The sequence below is a fragment of the Schistocerca serialis genome, chromosome 1 (assembly GCF_023864345.2).
Source record: "Schistocerca serialis cubense isolate TAMUIC-IGC-003099 chromosome 1, iqSchSeri2.2, whole genome shotgun sequence".
NCBI classification, from domain to species: domain Eukaryota; kingdom Metazoa; phylum Arthropoda; class Insecta; order Orthoptera; family Acrididae; genus Schistocerca; species Schistocerca serialis.
Genome location: NC_064638.1, coordinates 1,046,438,863 through 1,046,463,491, shown reverse-complemented (window position 1 = coordinate 1,046,463,491; position 24,629 = coordinate 1,046,438,863). Strand labels below are relative to the sequence as shown.

Here is a 24,629-nt window from a genome sequence, read left to right as displayed (position 1 = left end):
AGAATGTGTAAGACTCTAGCAGATTATACTTCTTCCAGCCTTGTTCCATCAACCTCTAAATCCATGTCTACAGCCCTCTCCTTATTTTTAAACACTACATACATAGTCTTCTTTAGATTTACAACCAGTTCATTTTCCAACAGCCATTGAGCTGTGACATTTGCAGATATGTATGCTCTTCTCTCAAGCTGTTCCATATTTTGGTCACTATTTAGTATTGTCATGTCATCAGCGTACAATATTTTTTCTTCTTCCTCCTCAACACCTATATCATTAACAAACACATTAAATAACAATGGCCCCATTACCGAACCCTGCAGCACTCCATATTTGATGGGTTTGGTTTCTGATTGGTACGAGTTTCCTAATGATACATATTGCTTGCTGTTGCACAAGTGTGATTTTACCCATTCACCTGGGTGCCCTCGAATGCCATAGTTGCCTAATTTTTGTATCAGTATTTCATGGTCAATGATGTAAAATGCTTTTGAAAGATCCAGAAACATTGCAGAGACAAACTTTTTTTCATCTAAGGACTGTAAAATGTATTCTGTTAGACTGGCAATTGCTTATTCTGTAGATTTACTCTTTCTGAAACCATGTTGTGAGGGTATGAGAATGTTATGTTTGTCCAAATAATTAACTGATCTGGTATACATAAGCACTTCTAGGATTTTCTAGAAACCGGATATAAGTGAAACTGGTATGTAGTTGTTGGGGTCATCCTTATCCCCTTTCTTGTACATTGACACCACCTTCGTTATCTTCAGTTTTTCTGGAAAAATTCTATTTCTGAAAGAACAGTTTGCTATGTTCAGCAGTGGTGGTGTTATATGCTCACTTACTAGCTTTATTACATGATTTGATATTTCATCACCACCAGCTGATTTCTTGGACTTTAGTTTCTGTATAGTTTTCTGTAGTTCATCTTCCGTGACTGGTCTTAAGAACATAGTACTAAATGATCTTTTTGGTACCTTAACGCTCTTCTGTTTTTGACTATTTCTTTCCAATTTTAAGTTTTCTACTACAGTGATATAGTTATTATTCAGTATGTTTGCTAGTTCCATACCATCTGTGAAAGATCTATTTTAATTGACCTAATACCTTCTTCTTTGTTTGACCCATCTTTTCCCTTTCTTCCACCATTAATTACATTCCAAGCTGCCTTTGCCTTGTTTTTTGAGTTTGTTATGGTGGTGTCAATTGCTCTTGCTTTTGCTTCTCTAAGTGTTTTTCTATACTTCTTTTTTAACATTTTATAGTTTTCAGCTTCACCCACCCGTCTCAGATCCTGCAGCTTGCTTCACTGTTCTAGTATTTCGCTGGTAATCCCACTGTGTTTGATCTTGCAGCCTTTCTTGTCTCTTTACTTTGGGAAATGCTACATTTCATGCTACATTACATGCAAGATTTCCAGTTTGTACCACTAACCAATTACCTTTTGCATCAGACTATAAAACATCTTTCTGAATCTTAGCTAGGAACACACAGTCTAAGTTGAAATTGTTTCACATATTGCTGTTGTGAATGCCACAGTTCATCCTAAATTGACCTTTATCAGTTACCACATATACTATGAGGGAGGAAACATATTGGCATGTGAGGATAAGAATTCCATGGCCTTGGAAGATACTTCTTACAGAAGTTTGGTTATCGACTTTCATTAAATTCATACTATATACTTTCGGAGAATAAAGACTCTCTGACCCTACAGCAGTGCCCCAAAAAATTAACCTGTTGAACAATGTTGAGTGAAAGAATGCAAAATAGGTCTGTATGTCAAAATAGAGAGAGAGAGAGAGAGAGAGAGAGAGAGAGAGAGAGAGAGAGAGAGAGAGAGATATAGAGATATATATGTTGGTTGCACATTATATAGATCTTCCATGCGATATACCTGAGTGCAGTCAGCAAGAAGTGAGATTGGCTGCAAGATATTTTAGGACCACCTTTCTTCACATTCTCTGTGTTGCATATGATGAGATGCCATGGGTTACAGCACCTTATAGTGTGATAAGCATTTAAAATTTATGCTGTACACGAAGTGTCTGCATTTCATATCATATATTATTTCACTTCTCCCAGTTTGCGGGCAACAACCCCTATTGGTGTTACTGACTGTTGTTATTGCTTCACACCAAGTTTGATATAAATAACAATCTTGTCTTGTTAGGGAACTTAAAATTTTAGGCTTGATGAAATTTAGAAAATAAAGTGCCCCATTATGTTGTTTGCTGATATTTTTGTTTACTAACACCAGATGGGCACCAACGTTTCAACATCATGTACTTCCACAAGTTAAGACAATGGTGTCCCGATTGGGCTTTTCAGTTGTTTTCCTTGGTGTAGCCTACAGGATCCATTTACCAGGTTTATTCACTGTGTACAATTCTTAGTCATTGGCAATGTTGATAGCACTGCTTATGAAGTGATGTAACCAAGTAAGAAATTTCGCACATTTTCTGAATCATTTTATGAGATCCAGTGCTTCTTCAAGTGTACTCAGGCCAGAAAATGGTCTGGAATGTGGAGTGCTCCATTCTGTTGTGACAAGAGAAGGGGAGAAATTAGGTGACAATTTGCTGGGTACTGAGACAAATGGTTGTTTGGGGAAGTAAGGAAGCTGATAAAGCACTCAAGAAGGACTATTGAGATGATGGGAGTTTAACAGTCTGCCATTTCCATGCGCGCTTCCATCTCATAGCTGGATCAGAAGGTCATAAAAGATTGGAAGGAAGAGTGACTGCAAGTGATGGACAGCAAGTTGAGGATAGTAAAAACAGTAATCCAGCAGGGATTCTCCTTCCAGTCAAAGTGCTTTAAAGTCGTATACCTCCATGTTGGGCATAGCCGCCATATATGTGGCTTTTTACTCAGGCAGGATGACTTGTTTGTCTGTGGTGCCTGTAATCTGTGTATTTCAGTAAACCAGTTGTTAGCAGACTCTTTCACATTACGATGAGAGAAAACAGCATTTTTCAGTGGAACGTGCCCTCTGTTTTAACTGGCAGTGAGTCTAGTATCACATGCATTTAAAATTTTGAGTGTTGACTAGGCCCGAGGCTTTTAGGTTGACGATTTTAATCTGTTTTAAGGCAACTATCTCATCTATTTTTAGCAGTCAACCACTCATATGTATTTTCTTCAGCATAGCATAGTTCTTGAGCATAGCATAGTTCTTTCCTGTGTTGCCATTTTTCTTGTTTTATCATAGATTCTGAGAACTGGCAGAAGTAAGTTTTCATTTGTTGCTGTTTGTTTGTGTGTACATGCATGCATGCATGCATGCATGCATGCGCGCGCGCGTGCGTGCGTGCGTGCGTGCGTGCGTGCGTGTGTGTGTGTGTGTGTGTGTGTGTGTGTGTGTGTTCTCGAATAAGTTTAATATTTACTTTACCTAAAGTTTACCATTTTAATCACTTTTGTTTCTGTGTCTTTTATTGTAGGCAGAATGTTGGGTGTCCTGAAGTTTGTCACCATCCTGTGCTAGGTATTGATAACAAGATCATTTAATCTTTCAATATTGAACATCACTGTTCGTTGTTTTGAGGTTCTTTCCTGATGAAGATGATGATATCAGATATAATTGCATTTAGATTTCTGTCATTGGAGCTCACTGTACTAGGCCCTGGTTGTTTAACTTTCCCCTACATTTGATGTTATGGCAGGTTTTTGTTAATGTTATTGTGAAACATTATAATACAGAAAAACTCTTAATATCAAAAACTTGTATTCTGTGATATTCAATTTGTCAGGCAATTGGGAGTAAATAATTATATCTATAAGAACCTGCAGAAGCCCTGCACTAACTTATCTTTTTTATTAAATTTTTTTTAGATTGAAGCTTATATCCAATGGTCGTATCATACAAGAAAATCGTGTACTGAGTGAACAAAGCCTTCAGAATGGATCCATGTTATTGTGCCTGCTGCTTGAACGGACTCCTGCAGAGATCAAGGTATGACAAAAGATATTTATAAATAATATTTACACTCCTTTTAGTAAAATTTGCAACATGAACTGAATATGTGTTGATACGAAATTTGGAAGATGTTGAAGCAGATATTTTCTGAACAGCTATGCATGCATGACTGTATGAGGATAGCAAAACTTAGGTAGAGTTCAACAGTGTTTATTATTCTGTGACAGCAGTAAGCATAGTTGGATCTGCTAATGGCACTTAATGCTATAAAACCAAGCCACAGACCTTGAATGGTTGCTCTGGTTGAAAGTGAGTCCTTGTATTGTGAATTTGGAACCATCCACGTAAAAATCTTGTGTAAATATATCTTAGTTAATCTCTTAACCAGTAGCCATACAACCCTCCTAACACCAAGTATTTTTTGTTACACTGAGTACTGCTGGAATCTGTGGTGACCTCAATACAATACGTTTTCTATTAAGCATAATTTTTAATAAGTGTTGAAAGTAATCACATTCCATTTTCCTTCTTCAAGAACTTGGTGATAGCGGCATGAATGCAAATGAAAATTCAAAATTGCTTTTTATAATTTATTTCAGTAAAAGGTATATACAGTTCTGATGACATTACAGAAGTTTGTGGTCACATCCCAAAGTGACAGTTATAAGGCCTTGCATTTAAGGCAAGAAATTGCTGAGTGGCTTTTACACACATACATACACATTTTGAACACTTACGGTGTATTTCTATCCACAGATCTTTTGCAGAATGGACACTGGCCTCCTATTTTCGTCTGTGGGGTAGATGGAAGTACTAGGGAACTAGTATTGTCTAATTTTTATAAACATATGGGACATAGTGGTGATGACAACAGTAATAAAATATTATATAGAACATTCTTCATCACACTTTTATTCATTAATGGTTTTAAATAACAGTGTTTTTATATGGTCAAGAGTGTTCTATTTAATATTTTATTAATGTTGTGTAATTTTCTACCAGTGAGTTGCTTTCAACATCAATGTCTACATCTGCATCTATACTCTGCAAATCACCATGATGTGCATGGCAAAGGGTACATCCCATTGTACCAGTTATTAAGTTTTCTTCCTGTTCCATTCACGCATGGAGCATGGGAAGAATGATTGTTTGAATGCCTCTGCGTGTGCTGTGATTAGAATCTTGTCCTGACAATCCCTTTGTTAGCCTTACATAGGAGATTGTAGTATATTCCTAGAGTCATTGTTTTAAGCTGGTTCTTGAAATTTTGTTAGCAGACTTTCTCAGTATGGTTTACAGCTACCTTCAAATCTGCCAGTTCAGTTTATTCAGCATCTCTATGACACTCTCACGGAGTGACCATTCGTGCTGCCCTTCTCTGTATATGTTAAATATCCCCTGTGAGTTCTATTTGGTATAGGTCCCACACACCTGAGCAGTATTCTAGAATGAGCAAGATGATTAATTTGTAAGTAGTCTCTTTGTAGACTGATTGCACTTCCCCAGTATTCTACCAATAAACTGAAGCCTACCACCTGTTTTACCCACGACTAAGCCTGTGTGATCATTCCATTTCACATCCCTACAAAGTCTTACACCCAGGTATTTGCACGAGTTGGCTGATTCCAACTACGACTGATAAGTATTATAGTTTAGGGATACTATGTTTTTTTCATCTGCTCTTTACTTTATTGTAATCTAGATTCATCATTGGCTTGGTTTCTTCATGACCTCTCACTTCATTGAATGCGTTTGTACTGCATAGAGTTAAAACTTCGCCCTCTTTTGAACAATATGAAACCATTGATGCATGCTCTTGGAAACCGAACACGAATGAATATTTGACTTGACCTTTGGTCTCAGTGAAAACTTCTGGTAGATCTCCTTTATTTCTTCTAATTATTGCTAAAAGTTTAAGATCGATTTTCAAAAGTGCTCCTGCCAAAGTAAGGTTTGTGAAAGAATTGTCAGCTATTAAATTTTTGCAACTGTTTTCTAAGCCTTCCACCGTATCTAAAGCAACTCTCTTGCCTTGACCAACTTCATATGATTCATTTTATTGTCAACCAATGTAAAAGTGAAGATTGAGAATGTAAAATGTTGCACTATCACATACAGCAATAACTTCAGTCCTGGTTTTGAAGGACTATATTGCTGAAATGGGCATCTACCACCAAATGTCATAAGTTGTTCATCAGTTGTTACATTGTTGTAAGGAACATAAGCATCTGGAATGTCATTACCCACATTTCAGATATTTATTTGATGGGAGCCAGCTTGTTAGGAGCATGGTTGTGACATCTTGCGTCCATGTTCTCAAATCGCATACATCTTTAAATTTAGGTAAAAATATTTTCAGCCATTTCTTCACTGAAAATGGATCTACCATCATCTTTATTCCGTGGATGCACAATTGCTTCATTATGGGCCTTGTAAGCACCTGCTAGGATCATGGCACCGATAAAGTGCTTCAGTTTGCTGCAGCATCTATTGGATTCCATCTACTACTGTAAACAGGACTTTCCTCTTTGTTAGTCCTCTTTAGTATGTCATCAACCATGTTCTTCCTAAGAAAGAATGTAAAAGTTGATTCTATGGTGTCCACATTTTTTACTGTGAATTTTGTTGGGCCTGACTTAACTCAGATTATGGTACATTATGTTGCATCTTTCCTCTCTTCAATTTCTTCTCAACTTCTGTGTGTCTTTGTTTTTTTTGTCCTATACCAAACAGATAAAAAGTACATATTTAGCAACACATACTACCACTTTTGTATAGTAACTTATGATAAGTACTTACCTTTAAAGTCAGTATGTGCCACTTCCTTTACAGGCTGAACATTTGTACTACCCAAATCTTCTTCTGAACTTCCATCTGATTCAGAAATATTCTCTTCTAAGATGTCTATTTCTGTGTCACTACACGAGACTTCAGAATCTATGTAGCTGATATCACTGTTTTATATTCCAGGGAGAGAATTATCCTGTAATAATATTTTGAGCACTTCCTTTTTGGAGAGGTACAGCCATTTTCAGTTAAATGCAACAGACACAGTAATAGACTCCACAAGCATGAAATGAATAACTGATTGCATGTGAAGCGATATCAGCAATTGTAATTTCCAAGAATGTAACAAAGCAAATATGGCAACAATTATAGATGATAAAACACCATCAAAGTATTATAAAACCCCAAGAGAGAAGTGGAGTCGCACATAACCCCAGTGGTATTCAGTGGTTCCATCATAATTTTCCTGCAAAATTAAATATATTCAAAAATTGTGTTACTGCATTATGAAATTATTACTTATTCAATGAAAAGTCCGTCTTCAATCATCTTGAGGAATGTAGGACAAGGTTTATTGTAGAGAAAATTATGCTCTGGAATCACTAGAAACCCCATGGTATTAAAGTTTTAAGGAAATTTTGGTCTGCTATTTATTGTTGGAAACTAGCTAAGTCTTCCAAAGAAAGATTGAAAGTGAAACAATTGACCGTGAACCATTTGTGAACTTTGCTTTTTATTATTTCTGTTGAAACCCTCAATACAGTTTCAAATCACCAATTTAAGTCAATCATCAGTCATCAGATCTAGTGAAAGGAACATGAAAGAAATGTTATATTTCAGACTGGTGTCTAGTCTGATAAAGTACAATCAAAGTCTAAAATATATTGTTATCCATATTGAATGAAATAACATACTTAAATACAATTTGTTGTGAAAGGTATGAGTTGCCCACTGATTTGAGCAGTTGGTTTCCTAAATTTGTTTGTGCCACAAGAAAACAAAATTACATGTTATGTGCCTGTGTGGCTTCCTTTATAGAATATGGAAATCATATGGACATGTGGAAAAAAAACCTTAGTTTATACATACAGGAGATGTAATAGCTGTAAGGGAACAGCCACACACAGTAGGTCAGTGCACTTAGAGCTGCACAAGTGAGACAGCCACATTCCATCTTGTTCAACTCAAGTAGCTGTTCAAAATGAGTACTGCAATTGAAAATCCTTCAAAATGTGAAATCCTCCCTGTAACAGGATTTTACTCACAAAATTTTTGTAATTGTTGACATTTTTTGAAATTTGTGCTGCTGTATGCAGACTAAATATCATGAGTGAAAATCTTTTTTGTCATCGATGCTATTTCTTTAAAAAGCAAAGGTGAATCCTGATGATGGATGTCCATCTGTAGTCAGCAACTAATTGGTTCAGAAAACTGATGATAAAATTCTTGAAAGCCAGTGCTTCACAATATCTCAGCTATAGGAAAACTTTCTGGAGATTTCTCATGATCTATCCCCCCCCCCCCCATAAGACTGTGAATTTTTTTGATAAGATTGAGATTAAACAACTAGAATATAATAAGTTCTGTGTTCAAGTAATGCCAGGGGTAAAGGCAATGACTCACTGCACAGGGCATAGTTGAGGCATTGTGCAATCAATAGATACACTACATTCCATAGCCATTTGTGTGTGGGAGAGGGCGGAGGTGGTTTTATCTCGTTTATGTGTCTCTACTAAATGCTTTTAACTATATGATGAAATGTTGCCTTCACAGCTTCCATTATTTGTATACTGCCCAGGACTTTCCAGTATCATATCATGTTCTGTGTTCATGGGATTCTAAAGTTCTTTTCTGAGAACCACAAAACTCAACTGATTAGAGTACTGGATATTTTGCGTTAGGATATGAAAGATGGTCTACCAAAGGCAGAATAATGAACAGTTATAAGACACGGGATTCTGGGCTGATACCAACAGAACAGCAATCAGTGGTGTGAAGTCATCCTGCTTTGCACAACAGACCAAAACAGTGTGCCATATTCTGTGAGCTATAATGTTATGGCTACCGTTTCTTTGTAACATTAAATGAATTTTACATATGAATTTTATGGAATGAGGAGGGCAGTCAACTTTTGAAGCCTACTATGAGCCATTAAGAAAACTGAGATGTTGAATCCAGTTGTGGGACGTGCACACTACAGGACGAGATGTGTCCAGGCACTGAAAAGAACAATAGAACTTTACTGCACAGTACCTTAAGGAAGTACAACAGAAAACAACTTCCAGAGTAATACAACTAAAAGTTTGTCTTTATCTGATAAGGGTTGACACCAAACACAGTGACAGTTTCCTTAATGTAAGAACTGCATGACTATGCTAACTGAGCCCCAGGGTTATGTACACTGTCCATCCTATTAGGCTAGCACTGATTTAACCAGAAATTTCCATAAGTGTGTGTAGTCTGCAGTTGAAGCATTTGTGGAGGAATGATGGTTTGCAAGTGATATGGGAGGCTGTAAGCTCCCACTGGTGTACTCCGTGCTGTGGCAAATGGGACACTGATTGTAGGACATGGTTGGCTCCTGGCTCAGAGTGCCATAGCTGTGACATTCTGCTGTCGATTGAATGGTGAGCGTCTGTGCAGCATCCTATGAAGCAGTCCAGAAGAAGACTGCCAGGAAATCATGATGATGTCATACGGGTCAAGGAGGTGAGCTAAGGCCAGTGGTAGCAGTGCTGTATTTGGCAGATGTGGTGCCACCAGTGGCTGCTGCAAGTGTGATGTGATGTGTTGTGGTTGAGTTGTAGGTGCTTTGGCAGGGTGGCAATATCCAGCTTTCTGCTGGGTAGTTGGTGGCTGGATTGAACGGTGACAGCCACAGTTACTTCAAGAAGAGGTTGGCAAAACAAGTGACATGGTCTCTCAACTAACAGAGCGCGTGTGCGTGTGCGTGTGCGTGTGCGTGTGCGTGTGCGTGTGCGTGTGCGTGTGCGTGTGCGTGTGCGTGTGCGTGTGCGTGTGCGTGTGCGTGTGCGTGTGCGTGTGCGTGTGCGTGTGCGTGTGTGTGTGTGTGTGTGTGTGTTGGCGGGAGCGGGAAATCATTGTTACCAAAGATCTCAAAACGTACCTTTCCGGTACTGTAATAAACATTTAGACGCGAGTAGGCAATGTATTTTTAGTACAGTAAAGTGCAAACATTTGAAAGAAATCAGAAAGGTACATTTTGAGATTTTTTTGTATCAATGTCTTCTATACACACACCTAAAAACATGCCTGTATTAGAATTCAACGTTTTGTCAAAATTTCAAAGCAATCTTTCAGTAACAATTTTGAAGCAATGAACATTTACATTTTTATTTTTACAGATTTATAAATTGTTCCATACATTGTTCTCTCAGACTTTTTTGAAAGAACTGGCAGCCAATAGATTAACAAAATGCCTCCTGTTCACTTTTGTGAATTGACATCAAAATGCCTCCTGTTCACTTTTGTGAATTGACATTAGTTGTGTATGTGTCGGTATATCAGGAAATATCCCATTTTCCATTGGGTGACTGTAAGGTAGCATAGTGCCTGATTATCTCCACGTGACAGGGTACTTTGCCTCGTAACCGATGTATCCAGAAGCAGAACTAATATGTTAAGATAAACGTCAAACTGATATACTGCTTTCACATTGTTTCAAAGTATCACACTTCACAAACTAAAAAGCCCAATTTTCCTTGTAAAGGTCATAGCTCAAGGATTATAAGATTGTATTTGTCTAATTAATTTCATGCTGTAATGCGCTCATGCACTCACATCTTGACTATTTTTTTCTTCTTAATGTTCTTTCATTTCACTACCAACCATCATAATGCTTGTTCTTTTCAGAATTTCAATCAATATCATATGTTTTCTTTCTTTGTGTCATAATGCTTTCTCTTGCAAATTTGTCTGTAACATAAATTTTTCCAACCAACAAAAGCTTCATGTACCGAGCTAGGTGGCGCAGTGGTGAGCACACTGGACTCACATTCGAGAGGATGACGTTTCGAACCCGCTTCTGGCTAACCTGATTTAGGTTTTCTGTGATTTCCCTAAATGCTGGGACGGTTCCCTAATCCAGTGGGACCAATGACCTCGCTGTTTGACCCCTCCCCCAAAACCAACAACCAACCAAAAGCTTAAAACCTGAATTCTTGAGCCATAGTGATTATTTCATGACATATCCTGTGACAACTCAGTAAGACCATAATTTTTCCCCAAGACTATGAAAACTTTCAATATACAGCTGAAATTTCTATGCCTTCTCATTTTATGTGACTGTTTTCTCTTCAGTCACTGAAAATTCACAAGCATAATTTGCTTCATTTCTGATCAGTGCTTGTAGTTTCTCTGATGAATTGTAGGGTTTTACAAGGCAGCCAAAATAAAACTGGCCTTGCAAACATTTATAATTCAGATTCAGCACGGCTAACTAGCCTTGAGATTTTATTAGACTTTTCTTCGGCATGTATTTCATTTGCGCAGTGTTTTCTGTACTTGAACTCATCTCTATTTATTTGCTATTGGAATTGTGTTATCAAATGTCAGAAATGCTTTTTGGGCCACTTGTATTTTGGATGCCCTTAACAAAAAAGAGCTACTGTGTACAGTGCCACCACAATTGCTGTTCTCATGTTATTTAGTGCTGGTCTTGTATTGTTGTTGGCATCTTTTGTAAGAACAACCATCACCAATGCTGGTAAACTATTTGGGTACCAAACATTTATTTCACCTTCAGACTCCTTAATCTGATTTTTCATCTAAATGTGCAATTTCAGGAGGCACAAATCGAGAGACTGGAGCAGAACGTAATGTGAATACTCCTGCATCAACATTCTTTATGACTCCATTCTTTCTTCCCTGTATCCCTACTCATTGGTGATGACTGTTTCCTACTCTGTGCCTACAAGAAACTGAAAGTTATTTGTTTTCCTGAGCCATGTGTCTGTACTGCTTCTGTGCATCACAGGCAAAATTAAAGATAATGGTCACTTACCCAGCAGAATTGTGGAAACCACTTGGAATGCGATACAGGCCAGCCATGAATGTAATACACAGGTCTTCAGCAATATCTTGACACTAAGGAAATTAAATCTAACCTGTTAAAATACTGGAAAGAATTTGAAGTGAATGGGAAGAAAGAAGTTCTTGAGATATGGTTGTCAAGTCTTTAAGTGTATTTCAAATTGAGAAGTATATTTCATGATTATGTATTTAATGTTACCCATAAAAGGATGTCAGATTTATTCTTGACCAAGTATGCAGAGTTATATAATTGCCCATACAGCAATAAGTGATTAAACATAATAGTTAACTGTATTCTATGTGCATGTAAAAAAATTCCATAAAAAATCATATAAATTGTCTGTGTGTCTGTTGTAACGAGACTGTAATAGAAGGGAGAACCGTTAGAGGTACTCAAAGTACCCTCCGCCACACACCGTCAGGTGGCTTGTGGAGTGTGGATGTAGATGTAGTAGATGTATTGTCTGTGTGTCTGTTGTAACGAGACTGTAATAAAAGGGAGAACCGTTAGAGGTACTCAAAGTACCCTCCACTACACACTGTCAGGTGGCTTGTGGAGTATGGATGTAGATGTAGTAGATGTATTTTTTTCCTCTGAAAATATGTACCATTATTGTAAGACTGTGTGGTTTGGTGAATAAGTGGGTAAATGATAAGGTGGCAGACTACAAATCTAAAGGTCTCATGTTTGATCCCCAGTCAATCCTAGGATTTCTGTGTCACTTATCACTTATTTCACCTCTGCCAATGTTTCTTGATGTGAAAAATACAAAGTTGCACTGTGGTTTGGAATCTGTGTAAAACTGTAAATTCCTCTATAATTGGGTGGATAAATCAGTTCAAATTTCAGAGAAAGGCAACAGCTTATCACCTCGAACAGGACCATACTTAGTAAAGCACTGTGGTGTTCAAAACAATCTTTGGATTGATGACAGCTGTCCTTTTTTTTATTGTAGAACCAAATTGTTCCATATCACAAAAGAGGTTATAATTATGATCCATGGAGTATGCAAATGCCTACCCAACTAATATCACTTACACTATGAGTGTGATATCCAATTACTTGTACTTACAAAGTACTCAAAAACTTCAATCATTCTTTCATTTTATCTGTAATGTTGATTTCCCGGTAATGAAGACAATTTTATTTTTCTGTATTAGCCATAGTTTTATGCTTTAGTGAAATATTACCTCAAATGTGAGTGTCAAACCAACTCTTTGATTTGCAATGATTCTCTCAGATAATTTTTATGGTATTCTCAATTGTTTTAATGATTACTTTTCATTCTTAGGAACTGGAATCAAGACACACATTACTGGAAACAACAAAAGCGGATGCACAGCTCCTTGCTGGCAGAAGTAACGATGAGGACGACTACTATGTTCAGGTAATTCTTCAGGACAATTTATCAGGTTTGAGATCAACAAATCATTGTACAGTTTTGTTTCTAATGGTGGCTTGAGATAACATTTTATTGTATTAATACATATACTGCTTCAGAAGCTTGTGACATCTTAAAACTTTGTGCCAGATTGGGTTAGACAGTGGACTTCTGCTACAGACAGTGATAACCCTACTGAGCCACGTGGACATCAGCTTTGTTCTTCAAACAAGTGAGGTGGCATAGTGGTTAGCACACTAAGTTCGGGAGGGGAGGGGGGACAATAGTTAGTTCCCCTCTGGCCATCCAGATATTTAGGTTTTATTTCATTTCCATAAATTGTTGCAGGCAAATGCCAGGGTGGTCTCTTTGAAAAGAGTATGCCCAATTTCCTTCCCATTCTTTTTTAATCTGAGCTTGTGTTCCTTTTGTAATAACCTCGCTATTAACATCACATTAAACTCTTAATCTTCATTCCATCCTTCCTATTCTTCAGCTTGTCATCACATCTGTTCCAGTCCTAACTTTATTGAGGCTCTCCCATGAAGATGTGTGAGAAAGGATATAGTGGGGAGCTTAGCTTTGCTATCATATGCTAGTTGTTATCGAAATAAAATGTTTTATGTCCTGGTCACTTTGAACATTTGTGGAAAGTTTCAACTTGTGTGTGAAATTTACTCAGTTTCCATCACAATAGCTCATAATTGTTATTACTAATTTCTCATTACACGTTTTCCAATCATTTTCGTAATTGTCAGACCTGTTATCCATTTAAGTCTTCACTATCTTGTGTTGTCATAAATAATACTGGGCAGTACTTTGTACGATACAAGTTATCAGAGATGTTTTTGATATGTTATATGTGTAATAAATGCAGACTTTGATCTGAAGATGATTAGGGGTTATTTGATTCCTACTGTTATGAAAGTAACAGAGGGGGATATTGTGATCAAATTTAGTATATGATTAGAAAACATTCAGTGTGATACTCCTGATTCTTGAGATTCTATTCCTTCACTGTATCCTTTTTTTCTTGGTGGTGTTAATTCCACAGAATCATTGGAAAGTCTTCGTAGTGACTACAACAAATGAAGAGGAGATGGTGGCAAGGTGGAACTCTTATTTGAGCAGGGTGTATATGCAGCAGGAAATCCAGGAAAAACTCAAGAATTTTTTCTCCAGGGAGAAAACCGGGGAATTTTTTAGAATTCCAGGAAACTTTCATTGTTTTAGACTTTAAATTTTTGTAGTTATGACTGGTAAGAACTGATAAACAGCAAAATGTGTCAAAGGCTTTAGGATGAAGACTATGGAATACTTCACACCAATAAATTGCTGCCGATGAGCATGTCGTAACTATTGTTTACATTAAGTTTGTTAGAGCAGTTGCCTCTGGGCTCATGCGCAGTTGAGAGCTGTGTATGGGCAGTACCTTCTCCCACTTCTGGCTACTTGAGGTGTGGCTGTTAGCTGTATCAGCAGTAGCAACAAGCAGCCAGATGCTACCTGAAAAATTTTTCTGGCGCACCCAAGCTGCCAGGTTGCTGCATGTGCAAAGCTGCCTGCCGCCGGCTTTAAACGACTAATTTTTTCAGCATATCAAGGGTAGTCTCCACGTAAGCCATGTTTGTTTAGTGATTTTGCTGATTCCTCATTTTTATGCTTCTCACATCAAATGAAAACAAAATAGATTTCTGTAGTTGGGAGCTAGTAAATGTATTATAATAGATTCACATAATTATGGGAGGCTAACATATATTATTAGTTTCAATTTTCTGATTTTATTTTATTTCCACAGTTTTGACAGTCAATTGCCTTTCAGAACAATGAAGTTCTTCTGGTTGGTTTGCTAAATAACTGTGGCTTTTATTAATCGTTTCCCCAGAGGTAGCCAATTTATTTGAAACAAAGTGTTTCATTCTGCCCTATTGGCTAGTTTCAACATTCACTGAATTTCAAGTGCACATTTTCATCTTCTGGTACAAGTGGCAATCTACCCTTGATGTGCTGGAAAAATTATTCGTTTAAAGCCAGCGGCAGGCATAAAACGTCATCTGAAATTGTACTGATGCTTTCTCAGAAAATTATTTTGAACAATTAGTTCATGAGCCCACTCGAAGCGTAAATTGTTGCGAAAACATACTTGACTTCTTAGCAACAAATAATCCTGGACAAATAGGGAGTATCATGATGAATACAGGGATTAGCAACCACAAGGCAGTTGCTGCTACACTGAATACCATAACACCCACAACCATCAAAAAGAAATTTGAAGTACATCTATTTTTTAAAAAAAGGTGATAAAAATGCTCTTAACACCTTTTTAAGAGACAGTCTCCACTCCTGATCTTATCATCTAAGCGCAAAAAAGATGTGGAATGATTTCCAAGAGATAGTATTGACGGCAGTTGAGATATAGATACACCTCATACACAAAATGGGTCAGATTGCTGTTGCAGAAGCAGTGAAAAAAGCATACCAAATTTAAAAGACCACAAAATCCCCAAGATTGGCAAAGTTTCGCAAAAGTTTGAAATATAGCACATGCTTCAATGCAAGATCCTTTTAATAATTTCCTCTACAAAAGTCTGTCTCGGAATCTGGCAGGAAACCCAAAGAAATCCTGGTCATACATAAAGCACACCAGTGGCAAGAAGCGACCAATACCTTCACTGCGGAATAACAACGGTGAACACACTGATGAGAGTGCCGCTAAAGCAGAGTTATTAAACACAGTGTTGTGAAGTAAAAATTCCTGAATTCCAGTCAAAAATTACTGCCAAGATGAGAAACATAGAAGTAGATATCCTCGATGTAGCAAAGCAGCTTAAATCACTTAATAAAGGCAAGGCCTCTGGTCCAGATTGTGTACCAGTCAGGTTCCTTTCAGAGCATGCTGATACAATAGCTCCATATTTAGCAACTATATACAACCACTCTTTCATAGAAAGATCCGTACCTAAAAACTGGAAAATTTCCCAAATCCCACAGATATCCAGAAAGGGAAGTAGGAGTAATCCACTGAATTACAGGTTTATATTACCAACATCGATTTGCAGAAGGGTTTTGGAACATATACAATGTTTGAACATTAATAATTACCTTGAAGAAAACGATTTGTAGACACATAGTCAGCACAGATTCAGACAACATTGTTCTTGTGAAACACAACTAGCACTTCATACTAATGAAGCAATGAGTCCTATCAACAGGGGATGTCAAATTGAGTCGATAATTTTAGATTTCCAGGAGGCTTTCGACACCATTCCTCACAAGCATCTTCTAACCAAACTACATGCCTATGGAATATTGCCTCAGTTGTATGACTGGATTCATGATTTCCAGTCAGAATGGTCACAGTTCATAGTAATAGACGGAAAACAGAAGTAATATCCGACATTCCCCAAGGAAGTGTTATAGGCCCTCTGTTGTTCCTGATATATATTAACAACATAGGAGACAATCTGAGTAGCCATCTTAGATTGTTTGCAGATGATGCTGTCATTTACTGTGGCTTTTAAAGTCATCAGATGACCAAAATGAATTGCAAAACAATTTAGATAAGATATCTATATGGTGCGAAAAGTGGCAATTGACACTGAATAACGAAAAGTGTGAAGTTATTCACATGAATACTAAAAGAAATCTGCTAAATTTCGATTATGCGATAAGTCACACAAATCTGAAGGCTGTAAATTCAGCTAAATACTTAGAGATTACAATAACAAATAACCTAAATTGGGATGAGCAATTGTGGGTAGAGCAAACCAAAGACTGTGATTCATTGGCAGAACACTTAGAAGGTGCAACAGGTCTACTAAAGAGACTATTTACATCACACTTGTCTGCCCTATCCTGGAGTATTGCTGTGCGGTGTGGGATCTGCATCAGGTGGGACTGATGGATGATATCGAAAAAGTTCAAAGAAGGGCAGTCCGTTTTGTATTTTTGTGAAAGCGGGAGATAGTGTCACAGATCTGGTACGTGGTTTGGAGTGGCAATCATTAAAACGAAGGTGTTTTTCATTGCAGCATCATCTTCTTATGAAATTTCAATCACCAGTTTTCTCCTCAGATTGCAAAAACATTCTGTTGGTACCCACCTACATATGGAGAAATGATCGTCTCTATAAAATGAGAGAAATCGGGGCTCGCATGTAAAAACTTAAGTGCTCTTTTTTCCCGCACATCGTTAGAGAGTGGAACAGTAGAGAGACAGCTTGAAAGTGGTTCATTGAACTCTCTGCTGGGCACTTTATTGTGAAGCGCAGAGTAATCACACAGATGTAGATGTATGCCATAATAAAGAACCAAACATGAGATAATACAGTACGGGTACTCGAAGAAAATTTGCATCCCGAAAACCACACTGAAATCTTAATATCAGATTGGGGCCTTCTTCGCTGTGAATCTGGGCATATGAATTAGTACTTTAAGCTGAATTATACATTTTAGTATGGTGCACGAAATTCCTCTGCTCTTGTTGGCGTATCCTATTTCTTTTATGGTGTTAGATAAGATCTCTTAATACTATGTTCGTAGGAACCTGTGGGCTTCCCACATTATTGTAGCTGCCAACGCGTAGTAACGCCTGTTTTCCGGCACCTCTGGCAACTGCTGAAACAAAGCTATTTCTAACAGGTCTCAGGAAAATATTGCGAATGATGCTTTGAAAAGTGTTAGTTTCGAAGTAAATTTCCTTGTTGCAAGATGAATTACGTTAAGAGTGTGAACGTGCAATGAATTTATTACTTCACAGAGCATTTGACTCTCATTTAAAACTTAAACAGGGTTGCCACAAGTTCTGGAAATCAGGAAATTTCAAACATATCAGGGAAATTTGAAGAAAAAAAACCTGTGGAAAAATCTGGTTTTTTGTCTCAGTAGCATGAAATTGTTTGTTTATTGAGATGTCGTGCTTTGTCGCTGGCTGGTCACAGCTGAGTATGTGCGCTGCTTTCTGACTCTCTCATTCTTATTGCTTCTCCCCTTACCAACCCTCTCCTCAACTTGGAGCCAGTGCTGCCACCACTACTTGCTGCTAACCTAGCAGCTGCCAATGAGAGGCAGGGCGGCGTGAGGATGCTCTCGTTTTCTGACAAAGGCTATGGCCAAAAATTTAGTTGTGAGAGTGTGATTGTCATTTCTGTGTGCCTGTCTGTGGCTCAGCGATCATCTTTATGGTGAGTTGCAACCTATCCTCATTAGTATTGATTCTCAGAGTATTTGTGCAAGTTATCTATGGGCGATCACCGCGGTCTCATTTCAACAACATGGTGTCTATGACACAGGAATAACTGACCACATGAGCAGACTTCCATGACGGGCCAAAACCACAGGCCATTTCTGTGGGGTATCTCTAACGAATCGGGCCTTGCGATCTGAAGCCCATAGTTTTCCACTAATGTGCAGGCCCTACCTGTTGGATCTAGTCTCACTGATCTGTCGGCATGCAGCATCTGTCTGTGTGTGGCGTAATGCGGCAGATTTTCACGGTTTATCCATGGACCCAGGACTGTGGTGCTCCTCAGCAGGCCAGAGGCCACAGGCGAGGGATTTCAGGAATTGCGACCTTATCACTGCAAGTACATTGTACAGTGTGTCGTTTTATTGACATTTTATTTATTCTAGTACATTTTAGCACTTTGAAAGTAGTTTGTATATTAGAAAGGGGGATGGTCGTAGGGGTAGGAGCCAATAGGGTAGAAAGATGGGAGCAGAAGGAGATGTTAATCTCGTCTTCATTGAATGCCAGTTACACACTTCTGTCCACATCAAGCCCACTAACAAACAACAGTACTTCCATTTCGACAGTTTCCATCCTTTCCATGTCAAACGTGATCTCCCAAACAGCCTTGGCATTCGAGGCATATATATATGTTGAGATGCAGCCTCTTTACAGCAATACACCACCATTCTCACTTCAGCATTCACTGGCTGTAACTATCCCAACAGCCTGCGGCAGGACAGATCGGTTCGTCCCTCGTATTTCACGTATTAAAATGTTCACCTACCTCAGTACGGCTTCTGCTTAATGTCCCTTCACTCGTCAATCGTAGGTACTTAATAGGCAACGAAAAAGCAGTGTTGAAGAAAAAGGCCACCTAATACCTACACTGCTGAGGCCACGTAACTCTAGTAGTGAAAAACTGTTCCTGCAAGTTCATATTTATCAAGATTTTGGGCAGTAATACGGGGTATTTGACTGAAATAAGCATCCGAAAATTCCAAGACCAGTATTTTTATTGCTTAGAAAACAGGGAAATGACTATAAAGTCCTTATTTAGTGAAATACAACTCTTTTTCAATAGAGGCCAAAATCTCACACACGCTCAACTATTCAATCGATAGACTCAAACACGTCAAACTTTACTCAAATTGTTTGTAACTGAAATCTCCCCCGTTACGACTAGTCCTAAACGCAACGAACTCAACAATTGTTTATTTTACACATAATTTTCACCATGACATCTAACATGACCTTTCACGTCCGATGGATAGTGAGTGACTATTTCGATGCTACCCCACTCTCTGCCATTTACTTTCAGTATGCAGGACCCTCTTAATTCTGATTGGTTGATCAGTCTGACTGACCAATCAGAACGATCCTTCTAGATCATTCTCATGGCAAAACTTGCCTAAGCCAATCACTCTTCAGAAAATAATTTGCGTCATTCTAAAATGCAAATATTAATATAATGTTTAATAAAAAGACCAAAAAGAAAAATAATTTCAAGATTAATTTAGAAATCGATTGCACTTCAAACTGATATTCTGGCTGCCTTCTTACAAAAGCAATCACACCTTGAAATACGTCATCATCAATGTGGGTACAATACAACTTTCCCATGATCTGATCGCATAATGTTTTACAGAAAGTAATATCAGATTTTACGTATGTCCCACATACACACACTCATTCATTCCCATTTATTCCCACAACAACATAGTAAACAAATATTAATTTTTCATAAATTTCATACTACGAAATAAAAATCCCAATTAAATAATTCGACACATTCAGAACTTTGGTACGATTTCAGTTGATAGCAAAAGACACAGTTATTGTTCCTAACTGAATTTTACACCCTAAGTGTCGGTTTTATGGTTTTTAGGTAATTTTCTCAATCTCCAAAACAAGCTGTAATTTTTATGAGGTCTTGTACTGAATAACAAAAAGTAGTATAACAAGTTTGAAAACAATTGGTTAATATTTACTATGATTTATTTAGATTTGTAGGGGGTATGAATATACGGTTGTGCTAGGTGACACGGTAGCCAGTTCGCATGGCCACATAGTGTCAGCTGCGCGGTGATTCATAGCTGAGGTGTCTTCCTGCAGCTTCCTCACAGCTACCGGCTCCACATCTACTTATCTTACTGCAGTAAATGTTATCCCATAATAACTTGCGACGTCACAAGCCTGGTCCAACAGCAGATTTCCCAGGTCATCACATCCAATCCTGGTACTGCTGGTCCCTCCAAAAACCAACTTTGCAGCACACCACTGGTCACTCACTATTATCCTCGTCTGGAATGTATTAATCAGCTACTTCAACAAGGCCATGACTTGCTAAAATCTTGCCCTGAAATGAGATCCATTCTGTCTGAGATTTTGCCCACCACACCTAGAATAGCTTTTCGTTTCCCTCTCAATCTCCGCAATATCCTTGTCAGACCCTATCCTCCTCCTGTACTCATCTCCCAACCGTATGGCTCCTACCCTTGTGACCATTCCTGGTATGAGACTTGCCCTATGCACTCTCCTGCCAACCACCACCTATCCCAGAGAACAGGCAAGACATGTACTATCAAAGGGATAGCCACTTGGGAAACGACACGTCATATGAACTAAATAGAAACCTAGTCCCAACAGGGAATCATATAGCGCTCTTAGAAAAAAGTGTTCCGAGACTGTTACCTGAAATGAAATGCTCCTCCATGATACTGACAAGAGGGAGATTGAGTTAATAATTAAATCACTAAAGACCAAGAACTCTCATGGATATGACGGGGTATCTAGCAGAATACTGAAGTATTGTTCCACGTATGTTAGCTCAGTACTTAGCCATATCTGTAACTTTTCCTTTAGGAGTGGTCGGTTTCCTGACCGATTAAAGTACTCGGTAGTGAAGCCACTTTATAAAAAGGGAGACAGGGATAATGTTGACAATTATAGACCTATTTCTATGCCATCGGTGTTTGCTAAAGTTATCGAGAGGGTTGTATATACAAGGTTACTGCATCATTTAAATTCACATAATTTGCTGTCAAATGTACAGTTTGGTTTTAGAAATGGCTTAACAACTGAAAATGCTATAGTCTCTTTTCTCTGTGAGGTTTTGGACAGATTAAATAAAAGGTTGCGAACGTTAGGTGTTTTCTTTGATTTAACGAAGGCTTTTGACTGTGTTGACCACAAAATATTACTGCAGAAGTTGGAACATTATGGAGTAAGGGGAGTAGCTTACAATTGGTTCGCCTCCTACTTTAAAAACAGAAAGCAGAAGGTAATCCTCCGCAATATTGAGAGTGGTAATGAAGTTCAGTCCCAATGGGGCACTGTTAAGTGGGGCGTTCCCCAAGGGTCGGTGCTGGGGCCACTGCTGTTTCTTATTTATGTAAATGATATGCCTTCTAGTATTACAGGTGATTCAAAAATATTTCTGTTTGCTGATGACACCACCTTGGTAGTGAAGGATCTTGTGTGTAATATTGAAACATTATCAAAAATGTAGTTCATGATATAAGTTCGTGGCTTGTGGAAAATAATTTGATGCTAAATCACAGTAAGACTCAGTTTTTACAGTTTCTAACCCACAATTCAACAAGAACTGACATTTTAATCAGACAGAATGGGCATGTTATAAGCGAGACGGAACAGTTCAAGTTCCTAGGCGTACGGATAGGTAGTAAGCTGTTGTGGAAAGCCCATGTTCAGGATCTTGTTCAGAAACTAAATGCCGCTTTATTTACCAATAGAACAGTATCTGAAATAAGTGACATTTCAACACAAAAAGTAGTATACTTCGCATATTTTCATACGCTTATGTCATATGGTATTATTTTTTGGGGTAATTCTTCTGATTCAAAAAGGGTATTTTTGGCTCAAAAACAGGCTGTTCGAGCTATGTATGGTGTAAGTTCGAAAACCTCTTGTCGACCCCTATTCAATAGTCTGGGAATTTTGACATTGCCCTCACAGTATGTATTTTCTTTAATGTCGTTTGTTGTTAGCAATATTAGCTTATTCCCAAGAGTTAGCAGCTTTCACTCAGTTAATACTAGGCAGAAATCAAATCTGCATGTGGAATGCACTTCCTTGACTCTTGTGCAGAAAGGAGTGCAGTATTCTGCTGCATCCATTTTCAATAAGCTACCACAAGAACTCAAAAATCTTAGCAGTAGCCCAAACACTTTTAAGTCTAAACTGAAGTGTTTCCTCATGGCTCACTCCTTCTATTCTGTCAAGGAGCTCCTGGAAGAGCTAAAAAATTAAGCAAATTCCAGTGTTACATTCTTGATTTTCTTTATTTAAACTAACGACTTGTCGCCTGAATATGTTTCTTATATTTCATTTTATCTGTTTCTACAATCGTGTTATAATTTCATGTATTGACTCGTTCCATGACCTTGGAGACTTCTCCTAAATGTGGTCCCACGGAACAATAAATAAATAAAAAAAAATAAATATACCAGCTGTTATGTAAACACTGTTCAGCCTTTTACATCAGCATGACTACCACCCCTTTAACTGTCAGGCTGAATGGGCATGGGCAGAGGGTGCAAACAGGAAACACACAAAATCCTGTTGCGGAGCATGCTATACAACATGACAGTCATCACCTCAGTGCCTGTTTCACCACATGCACCATCTGTATTCTTCCCCCAGACACCAGTTTCTCGGAATTCCTCAGGTGGGAACTGGTACTACAACATGTTCTTAGTTCTCACCACCTACCTGGCCTTAATTTATGTTAATTCCTTCTGTCTAAGTATTTATTCTCAGTAACTACTCCTGTCTTCACTCCATTTCAGTTTTCTACATCTTTCATTTCCTGACTTGTCTATTTTTTGCTGTCCCCCCTCCTACCTCTGTTACATAAAGTGCACCTAGCTTTTCACTCTTATTAACTCATGCACTGTGTTTTAGTAATTATCTCTGTCTTGCATATTACCCTGTATTCTACCGTTAAGCTCGCAGGTTTTCAAATCTCGTGTGGTGCAGTCCCCAACAATCAGTCCTTCCTTCTAATCCCACCCGGTAAGAGTCCCCCGACCCAGGGTTCTGGGTGACTTTTCTTAACTGTACTGCTTTCTCTAAGCTTCTCCAGTTCTTTCCCTTCATGCCTCTTCCTTCCCCTGCAACTCTCCCACCAGGAGGAGGAGAGACTGGCTCAGAAAGCATGTGAAAGTTAAATCCTTTTGTGTGTGTGTGTGTGTGTGTGTGTGTGTGTGTGTGTGTGTGTGTGTGTGTGTTTTCTGCTGTTTCTTGGAGAATAGATTTTTTACCTGTCCATTTACATTTTACTATCAATAATTGATTATTTTTGTTGTTACACTTAAGAAATTTGTTAAATCAATAATTAGAATTTTCCTGATGGGTTTGCTTTATGTCACCGTTGCATAGAAGTGTTGAAGTTATGAGATGCACAATTGCATTTGTTATTCATCAAAAAGCAATAACTAATAATTTCATCTTACATCTTTTAAACAGATTTATTTATTATCCATAAAAATAATCATCAATACATGGTTTGCATAGATAAATTTATCTGCATCTTGACTTAATATTTTAGATAATACATTGAAACTGTATCATATACTATTTAAAAAAAAAAATTGAGTAGTTTTGTGAACGTGTAACCATTATCCAGTTTTCCATTCTAACATTCTCACAACTTTGCCTTCTTATTTTCTTCAGCCGCCCCCCCCCCCCCCCCCCCCCACAACATTCTCAAACAGTGGCTCTCCTTAATGAACCAAAAGCTCATATCATTTTTCTTATTTTGTTTATATTCAGAAAATAGCACCTTTGTTGTATCTGAAGTTTGACATAACTGACAAATTTTCTTGGTTTTCTTTTGCTGCATAAAAAGAATGTACAATCTAACAATAATCTTCCAGTTCTTATGGTTATCCTATGTTTGTTTTTAAAACTGAGATGATGTTTGTTTCAGTCTGTCTGTCCACGTCTTCTCCAGACTTTTTCCTTTTTTTGAATAATTGTTCACATTGTTGCCGCTTTCCTCCTATTAATGATTCCAGATACTGATAAGATTCTAATTTCCCAGCATAAGCTGTGGTAAATGTCCATCTTTTGCAACAGATATTACATTATTCAAGCACTTTATTAGTAGTATTTGACAGAAATGAAAAACACAATTTCATCTACAGCAAACTTGCTGAGCTTTATTACTGCCTTATATATGTTTATTTAAGTCTTCTTCATCTAATATGCAAAAGCATCTTCAACGTTTTGTTAAA

The 24,629-nt window shown here is 37.9% G+C and overlaps 1 protein-coding gene across 1 annotated transcript in view; it reads left to right on the top strand.

Moving 5' to 3' along the window:
- The window catches only part of LOC126414756 (NEDD8 ultimate buster 1-like), a 122,540-nt gene that overhangs the window by 21,261 nt on the left and 76,650 nt on the right, over positions 1 to 24,629 (top strand). The window contains exons 3-4 of the mRNA XM_050083375.1: positions 3,838 to 3,958; positions 13,054 to 13,149. Of these exons, the coding sequence (XP_049939332.1) occupies positions 3,838 to 3,958; positions 13,054 to 13,149 (217 nt within the window). The remainder of the gene's footprint in view (positions 1 to 3,837; positions 3,959 to 13,053; positions 13,150 to 24,629) is intronic.